Source organism: Fragaria vesca, linkage group LG2, assembly GCF_000184155.1.
Source record: "Fragaria vesca subsp. vesca linkage group LG2, FraVesHawaii_1.0, whole genome shotgun sequence".
Lineage (NCBI taxonomy): Eukaryota > Viridiplantae > Streptophyta > Magnoliopsida > Rosales > Rosaceae > Fragaria > Fragaria vesca.
This window is the reverse complement of record NC_020492.1, coordinates 24,684,308-24,693,979: the sequence shown is the minus strand read 5'-3', so window position 1 is coordinate 24,693,979 and position 9,672 is coordinate 24,684,308. Positions and strand designations below refer to the sequence as shown.

Genomic DNA, 9,672 nt, shown 5'->3' with positions numbered 1-9,672 from the left:
TTGGATGTGAAGTTTACCTTTACCAGCGGCCGCTTCTTTCGTATTCCGAAAAATAAAAAAGAACATTGGTGATTGTAAGAGAACCAACAGAGCTTCGTCTTCTATATCTTTGACCTTCGTCTTCTATATCTTTGACCTAGAAGACACAGATGAGCAGGTCATAATTGACTGGTTCTAAATATGCAAAAGCCCTTAATATTCCAAACAAAAGCATATCCAAAGATACTAGACATCACTTTATTAAGAGACGCAATAAGGAATTGAACACGACTGCTTAACCATGAACTCATTTCCACGTGTATCTCACTAGCTGCTATATACTTTATCAACAAATAATTTGTGACATGGGTTTTTGGTAATTAATTAGGCCAATTATCAATAACATTATATGAATATAGCCTATAGATCTAACACTGACACCTGTTGTTGAATTTTCATCACAACTCAAAGGCGGTATACCAATTAGTCCCATGCCGGACACTTGGAGCTTTGGTCATGATCAGAATCTCGATCTGTTACAATAGTGACAATACTCGTCGTATTTTCGACGATGATTTTTCTTAATTAATTTGACAAATTGACATCAAATTAAAGTGAAAGGGGATATGGTCGATCTTGATCTTCACCTGTTAATGAAACTCTCAAGTGCAAAATGACGTTTTTAGAAATACCAAGAACAATTCTGAAAAATCTTGTGATGAGACAAAAAATAATTACAAAACTTGTAAAAGAATTAATAGTGAAGCCTAATATACAATCTTACTAAAATATTATACTAGATGAACTCGACTAATGCTAAACCGCTTACTTAGAAGCTGCCGAGGGGTTCGAATTTGTGGTAGAAGATCTAGATGTGTTAAACTGTGAAGAGTTGATGGAAGGATCAAATCCAGAAGACTCACTTTTGTCTCCAGTGGTACTAGTGCCACCTCTATACGACATCGAGAGTGATAAGTGAGGAGCAAAGGCCACCGGCATCTTTAATGGGAGATTTGGCAATGGAATTTCGAAGTCAAGCACTTGGATTGCTTGTTGTATTAAAGGCCTTGAGTTATGATCCGGATGAGCACACCATAACCCAACAATCATTAAGCACTCCATTTGCTTCTCATCAAACTCCCCACACAATTTTGGGTCGGCTGCTTCAATAATTTTCCCTTCTCCATAGAGCTCCCAAACCCACTCCACCATATTCATTTGCTTTCCTTCATACCTAGTATCAATGGGTTTTCTCCCACAAGCTATTTCTAATGCAACAACTCCGAAACTGTAGACGTCCGTTTCCTTGCTAGCCTTTCCCGTTGTAACATATTCCGCAGCCATGTAGCCCATGGTTCCGGCCACAACTGTTGTTTGCGATAGCTTTCCGTGGTCTACAAGTCTGGCTAACCCAAAATCTCCAAGTTTCGCGTTATAATTTGCATCCAACATAACATTGCTAGATTTGATATCCCTGTGCAGCACACATTGTTCCCATCCTTGGTGGAGATAGAGCAACCCGGATGCCAATCCATGTGCTATTTTGTACCTTACCTCCCAAGTTAACAAGCCTTTTTGTTTGAACAAATGAGCATCCAAGCTACCATTGGGCATGAATTCGTAGACAAGGAGGAGTTTCTTATCATGGCACCAACCGATGAGTTGCACCAGATTCCGATGCCTGAGCCGACTAATGATACTCACTTCTGCTGCATACTCCTTCAACCCTTGTTTAGACCCCCTTGATATCTTCTTAACAGCTACATACGCGTTCATGTCTTTGATGAAGCCCTTGTAAACTCCACCAAATCCTCCCTCCCCGAGCTTTTCTTCCTGCGCAAAATTATTGGTTGCAAGGGCCAATTCATTGTAGGAGAATTTCCTAGGGCCTGTCCCCTTTTCAAAATCTTCAGGATTCAAATCTTGAAGAACCATAGAATCATCATCCGTAATTTCCCCATTTGTTTCCCTCCTCTTCCTGTAGAAAAGGAACCAAACCAAACCCAACACAACAGCCAAGATAACGATTCCCCCAACAACCAATCCAACTACTAGTCCAATATTGGCGTTTCCTGACTTGGATGTGCTTATTTCATCTATCAATGAAGTTGAATCAAACCTCCAAGAATTGATCTTATGCAGTGCGGTCAGTGTACCTGTTGCCGCGGAGAACCCGACAATCACCACATCGGGTAAGTATCGGAGCAGATCAACTGAGAAATGAATATTTCGGATCACCTGGACTCCGTTTTCAAACGTAGTGAACGCAACACTGAGATTTTTCTTGTTGGAGTCGTAAGTAACGGTGGCATTATTTTCATTTCCTGCCGTAATACTACCATTCCATGGCTCTGTAACGTTAGACCTGACGGTGTTGATGTCTATGCCTACATGAGTGTAATTCACACCCAAATCAACAACCTTATTGGGGAAGATATCAAACTCGACCGCCACAAACGGGTATTCAGTAGTCCACTGGGTATAGTCTAACAGCGTAGTGTTGACAGGGAGGCCAAGACTTCTTCCTTGTCCTGATGTGGTGTTCAGAGCGGATCCTACTGGCGCTAGGAAGAAAGCCAGCCCGTCACCGGACCTGTTGTTGTTGTCGGAGTCAATGACGAACGTGAAACTTGATGTGAAATCAGCAAGTTTTCCGGTGGAGTTTTCCCGGAGGAGTAAATTTTTTCTGTAGGTGGCTCTACCAAAGCTCATATTTAGTACCTGGTCAAGAGCACTCTTGGTGAGGCGGAGGGAGCCATCGGCGGAAGCATTTCCCTCCATTGATATATTGGTGGCAACATCAGGGGGAAAGCTGGGGAAGTTGAAGGTCAGTGGAGTTGCAGAGAAGGGCAACAGTAATATGAGAAGAAGAAGCAAATGAAACTGCTTTAAGGACAACCGGAGAGTGTTTCTGACGGCCATTTCTGGTTTTCTGGGAAGAAACAGTGTATGAAGATGGTTTTCTGGTTTTTTGTGTATGAAGATGTTAGATATAGGTTAAGTTAGACCCAGTTATTCTATTTTCAGCGAATTAAGTAATACCCAGTTACGTACGACGACTTGGAATCTGCTCCAAGTGTCCAAAACCTAGTTCAACTTTGAATGTTCTCTGATTATTATACACGATTCTTTTTTTTAATGAAATTATACACGATTCTTTGAACCCAATCAATCATATGAGAGTTGGGTTCCCGGAAAAAGTTTGAAACAACTCATTAGGAGTCAACGTCAATTATCAATTTCATAATGTTTCTAGTCTTCTAGAGTGATATTAGCTTTACATTTGTTTTTGGGTTACTCTATCATAGCTTACATGCAACAATACCAGATAAATACCAGATACTATGAGTTAGACCACTCAGTCTTCAAATAAAACTTCCAAATACAAATCTTAATTAGTTGGCCAGTCCTAAGTTTTTAAGGATCATGAGGCGAGCAATCCAAACGAAGCCTCGCTCATATGAAACAGAAATAAACCTACCTAACAGTCAAGTAAGGAAGTAAAATTGAAAGCATGAATAGATTCCAGTTCAGCACATCGATAATATTGATATTATGAGTTCAAACCTCATTGATATTCTAATATTTTTAAGATACGTGAGTTATTTAATAATTTTTTAAAATTCAGCACGAGATGACAATTTAATAGCATTTCATACAACTTCCCCGTAGTGTTGCGCTTACAAGCACAACATGCTTGATACATAGGATTGGGCATTTGGGCCAAAGCTCCCCAACCACTTTTGTAACTTTGTCTTGATGTGGACAACCAATTCAAGCTGGGCAGCAAAAATGATTTGGGCACCCACCTCACAAAGGGTTTCTCTCTCTTCCATGCACTTATTCATGGCAAAGTTGCCGCGGCCACCGTACAGCCCAGAGGTTCTTCTAGTCGTCGTAGCCACTCTAGGAAATCCACACCATAGTTAAGAAAATGTATTCCTAATGAAGCAGCAAAGCCAATGGTCATTGTTATCCTTATCTCTTCAATTTCATATTCATTTTCATTCCAATTTTAGGTAAGAAAAGGTAACATAACATTACATTGCATTCAGATAATTAATGAATAGGATCTCCTTATACCAAAAATGATGATTTATATATGATGTAAAAGTAAGGCGACAAATTAAAGGATCAAGCAAATCATCTGTGTATCAACCAAAAAGAAAAAGCAAGTTATATGCGTCAAGTCCATTACAGATATGTAGAGCCCTCCCATAAGTTAAAATTCTGTCTACATAATCCCACAGTTAAAATGGAGAGATATCTACATGCCAGAATCTTTACATTTCAAACTCAAATTAATATCATCAAAGATATATATATTCTGTGCATGAATCCATGTAATGAATAGTAATAATAATAATATTTTCATATAATGATTTGATTTTCCTCATTAGTTCAATCTCTGTGGGTATATTGTATAAATTTGACGCTCCCCAACCTTAGATCAAAACACAAAAGGCAGCATACATACTCGCACAGTTCATTGTTCTTCTAGAGTTCCAGTACCCTCATAGCTTCTACCATGGCAACTTTCTTGTTGTTTTCCCTTACCCTCACCGTAACCCTAGGCATCCTCACTCCCTTGGTCTTCTCCAACCCCTGATCAAGTTTAGGCAGGGATTAACCGATCCGGACAACGCGCTCGCATCGTGGGATTCAAGCCTTGTCAATCCCTGCACTTGGTTTCACATCATCTGCAATGCAGAGAATAGTGTTATCCGAATGGATTTAGGTGGATACAACCTCGCCGGCAAACTGGTACCTGAACTCGGAGACCTCAAGCGACTTCAATATCTAGAACTGTGGCGAAACAAATTTGAAGGACCTATTCTGGCCGAGCTTGGTAAGCTGACTGTAGAATATATTGAATATATTTACTTTCCTTGTATGTGTAGGTTGAATATTATGTATAGGTGTAGGAAATATTTTTCTATTAGCACTGCAATTGTATCTCTATATAAACCTCCTATATGTAGAAGAATAATATATTGAAGCATACCAAACCATATTGAATCTTTATTTTCTACTTGGCATCAGAGCTTGCTAGGTTCGATCCTTTCAATTTACACCCAAAACACCACAAATCGTTGCGTACCAAAAATCTCACAAATCACACACAAATTCCCAAATCCCAAATCCCAAAACCAAACCTGAATCCCGAATCACACTACAAACAAATCGTTACAAACAAAATCATAATTCCCGAATCCTTGTATCTCAAAAACCAAACCTCCAAAATGGCACACCAAATCAACTACCATACTACCACACCATGCCGATCTCCATGCAAACCAAATTCATATGCAAACTCAAAATGTCCGCTATGTGGAGTATTAGGTCATAGCAAGCAATGTTGCTTTGAAACAATTGGGTACCCGGATTGGTGGGATTTCACCCTGAAACCTCGAAAGAATCAAGCAAAAACTGTCATAACCACTACAGAGGAAGACCAACCATCCAATGCCTCCAATGTCACACAGTCAGGTATGAGCGGTAAGGTATCTATGAATAGGTCCTGGATTATTGATACAGGAGCATCATATCAGATGTGTAATGATCCTAGCCTCTTAAAAAAATTAAAACCCTCCTCTCAAAATATTGTTTCTATCGCTGATGGTACTCCAACTCCGGTTACCGGAGAATGCTCTATTATCCTATCAAACACATTAACCCTTGATTCTGTAATAGTCGTCCTTTCATTGTCATACAATCTTCTCTCAGTTGGCCAAATCATTCAAGAATTATCATGTATTGTCACCTTTTATCCGTCTTTCTGTGTATTTCAGGACATTCTGACGCGGTGGATTTTGGGTTATGAAGTGAGAAAAGAGAAATTGTACTACCTAGATCTGACAGAGACAGGAGAGAAACATATGCAGTCTTTGGGTCAAGCTAATAAGATAAATAGAGATGAGAGTGCTAAGAAAGATGTGTGGCTTTGGCACCGCAGGTTGGGTCATCTAAACTTCGGTTATCTTAAGAAGCTGCAACCGCAATTATTTTTGGGTGTCGACTATTCAGATTTTCATTGCGACATATGTGAACTGGCTAAGAGCCACCGTATTTCATATTCACCAAGCCTAAATAAAACTCTTGTTCCATTTATGAAGATTCACTCTGATGTGTGGGGTCTTGCAGAAATTCCTTCTCTCTATGGTGCTCGGTATTTTGTGACGTTTATTGATGATTGTACCCGTACGACTTGGGTGTCTCTATTGAAGAACAAGAGTGATGTCTATTCTAGATTTAAAAAATTTCACAAGATGGTGTCCACACAGTATCAACAGGATGTTCGAGTTTTCCAGTCTGACAATGGAGGAGAATATATTAATGGTCCTATGCAAGAGTTTATGAAGTTACATGGAATTCGACATGAGACTTCAAATACTTATACTCCTCAACAAAATGGATTGGCAGAGAGGAAAAATCGGCAGTTGCTTGAAGTTGTCCGTGCCTCTTTGTTTGACATGAATGTACCTGTAGATTATTAGGGAGAAGCTGTGACATCTGCTGCCTACCTCATTAATCGTACCCCTTCTCGAGTTATTGAATGTGAAAACCCTCTACAACAGCTTCAGAATCTTTTCTCGTTTCCTTCGTTGCCTAACTTGGAGCCTCGTGTATTTGGATGTATAGTGTATGTTCATATTCCAAAACAACAACGGAGTAAGCTTGATCCCCGTGCAAGGAAGTGTGTCTTTGTGGGTTATGCAGATTTTCAGAAGGGATATAGATGTTATGATCCTCTTACAGACTTGCACTATGCATGTATCCCTTGATTTTTCTTTTCGTGAATCAGAGCCTTGCTACTCATGGGGAGTATCAGAGTCTTCCCTTCAGGAGGAGAGAGCATATGAAGAGAATTCCCAAAATTTATTTGAATTAGAAGAATTTGAAGAATCAGAAGAATTGGAGTCGAGATTTGGAGTAGGAGGAAACAAAAATCATGAAAATGACGTTGTACAGCAGCATACCAACATTGACAAAAATAGTGGGCCTCGCGTCGAAGTGGCTGATGGTGTGCCACATGTCGAACAACAACGGATCTCCTTTGATGCAATAGAATGTGAGCCGAATGAGCCGAGCCATAAGCCAAACGGAGCAGAAGCTGAGCCACAATTTCAGCTTGGGTCACGTGTCTGCGTTGATCCAGTTTTGGGGAGTGAAGCTGTGCCACATGTTGTGCACAGAGAGGTTGGCATGACTGACGAAGAAGACATTGTCGGACTGGAAGAGGTAGGCATGCAGATAGGGTCACGTGTCGCACATGGATCGGCTGATGCAAACCGACAAGAACCACAATTTTCAACTGATTGGACCACTTGCTCTTCGGATATTTTTCCCTTTTCTACACCATCAACCGAAGAATCCGCTGCAAATGTCCCTTCTCAGGTATCTTTAAATTCAAACCAATTATCTGGGATAGATAATATTGTAACTAGGAAGTCATAGAGGGTTACCAAGGGTATTCCAAAGAAACAATATGAACCAGACATCAAAGCCAAAACTAAATATCATATAGCTAATTACATGTCTAACCATAGGTTGGCTGGGTCACATGCTCTTGTCATTAATCAATTATCCAGTGTTTTTATTCCTAGTACTGTACAGGATGCATTGGCGGATCCTAAGTGGACTCAAGCGATGAATGAAGAACTAGAAGCCTTGCAAAAGAACTCGACCTGGGATGTTATTCATAAACCTATTGGAAAGAAGACTGTTGGATGTCGTTGGGTATTTACGGTTAAACTTAAAGCCGATGGGAGCATTGACATGTATAAAGCCAAATTAGTTGCCAAAGAGTACACCCAACATTATGGGATTGATTATGAAGAAATGTTTGCGCATGTAGCAAAGATCAACACTGTTCGAATCTTGATCTCACTTGCGGCAACTAAAGATTGGCCTCTACGACAGTTTGATGTGAAGAATGCTTTCCTCAATGGAAACTTGGAAGAAGAGGTGTATATGGACATGCCCCTAGGAGTCAAATGTAGACCTTGCGATGTTGGAAAGGTTTGTAAGTTGAAGAAGTCTCTGTATGGTTTGAAGCAGTCTCCTAGAGCTTGGTTTGGAAGATTCTCCAAATCAATGAAGACATTTGGTTATCGACAAAGCAACTCAGATCACACTTTGTTCATCAAACGTAGTCAGGGGAAGATCACCGCTCTGATTGTGTATGTTGATGATATGATTGTTACAGGAGACGACCCAAAGGAGATGGAGGCTCTACAGAAGTACCTTTCAAAAGAGTTTGAGATGAAGGACCTTGGACGGTTGAAGTATTTTCTCGGAATTGAAGTTGCAAGGTCAAAGACGGGGATTTCTTTATCCCAACGAAAGTATGTACTTGACTTGTTAGCTGAGACCGGAATGCTTGACTGCAAGCCTGTTGAGACACCAATTGAGATGAATCACAACCTTGCCATCTATCCGAATCAAGTTCCAACTGATAAAAGAAGGTACCAACGTCTAGTAGGGAGACTTATTTATCTTTCTCATACTAGACCTGATATTGCTTATGTTGTGAGTGTGGTTAATCAATTTATGCATTGTCCCAGCGAAAAGCATATGGATGCAGTGTATCGTATTCTAAAGTATCTTAAGACGGCACCTGGAAAAAGGCTTGTTATTTGAAAAGAAGGGTGAATCGGAAGTTGTAGGGTACACAGATGCTGATTGGGCTGGTGATAAGACTGACAGACGATCTACATCTGGGTATTTTACATTTGTTGGAGGAAACCTTGTAACTTGGCGTAGTAAGAAACAAAAAGTCGTTGCAAGATCAAGTGCTGAAGCAGAGTTTCGAAGTATGACACATGGAGTTTGTGAGATGCTATGGATTTGTAATGTATTGAAAGAATTGGGTTTCAAACTCAAGAAACCCATGGACTTGCATTGTGACAGCACGTCTGTTATTGAAATTGCTCATAATCCTGTTCACCATGACCGGACAAAACATGTGGAGGTAGATCGGCATTTCATTAAGGAAAACTTGGACAGAAAAATCATTCGTTTCCCTTTCGTGTATACGGAAGATCAATTAGCAGATGTTCTCACAAAAAGAGCGTCAAGGAAAGTGTTTGACAACTCGGTTGGCAAGTTGGGCATGATCGATATCTATGCACCAACTTGAGGGGGAGTGTAGAATTTATTGAATATATTTACTTTCCTTGTATGTGTAGGTTGAATATTATGTATAGGTGTAGGAAATATTTTCCTATTAGCACTGTAATTGTATCTCTATATAAACCTCCTATATGGAGAAGAATAATACATTGAAGCATACCAAACTCATATCCTTTGACTTGTATGAGAACAACCTTTCAGGGGGGCTTACCTTCTTCATTGGAGAATTTGAAACAACTAAGGTTTGTAAGTGTCAATGACAACAAGCTATTATCCGGACCAGTCCCTTCGGGTCTTCTTTGTGTTGTAGTCCTTGATATAACAAACACAGGTTTAACAAAACCACCTGCCAGTAGGCGTTTGTTGCAATCGACTTGAAAGTCGTAGAGTAAATTAGGAGAAGATGGAATATATGTATCTTTAATATCGTCAAATATAACTAAATAAATCCCCATAAACCATTTTTCTCATCATACATGTTGATTTACTAAAAGACTAAACAATTACACTGATGTGAAAAAATAGCAAATCGACTTGAAAGTCGTAGAGTAAATTAAG

The 9,672-nt window shown here is 39.8% G+C and overlaps 1 protein-coding gene and 1 pseudogene across 1 annotated transcript; one reads left to right on the top strand and one right to left on the bottom strand.

Annotated features, from left to right (window-relative positions):
- Window positions 1-787: 787 nt before the first annotated feature.
- Window positions 788-2,901, bottom strand: LOC101307964 (L-type lectin-domain containing receptor kinase IX.1-like). The gene has a single exon (XM_004292970.1). The coding sequence runs from the start codon at window positions 2,899-2,901 to the stop codon at window positions 805-807; it is 2,097 nt and encodes a 698-aa protein (XP_004293018.1). The 3' UTR covers window positions 788-804.
- Window positions 2,902-3,825: 924 nt separating this feature from the next.
- The window catches only part of LOC101307668, a 13,678-nt pseudogene continuing 7,831 nt past the window's right edge, over window positions 3,826-9,672 (top strand).

Coding starts and splice junctions, on each gene's coding strand:
- LOC101307964 (XM_004292970.1), bottom strand. CDS start 2,901: ATGGCCGTCAGAAACACTCTCCGGTTGTCCTTAAAGCAGTTTCATTTG.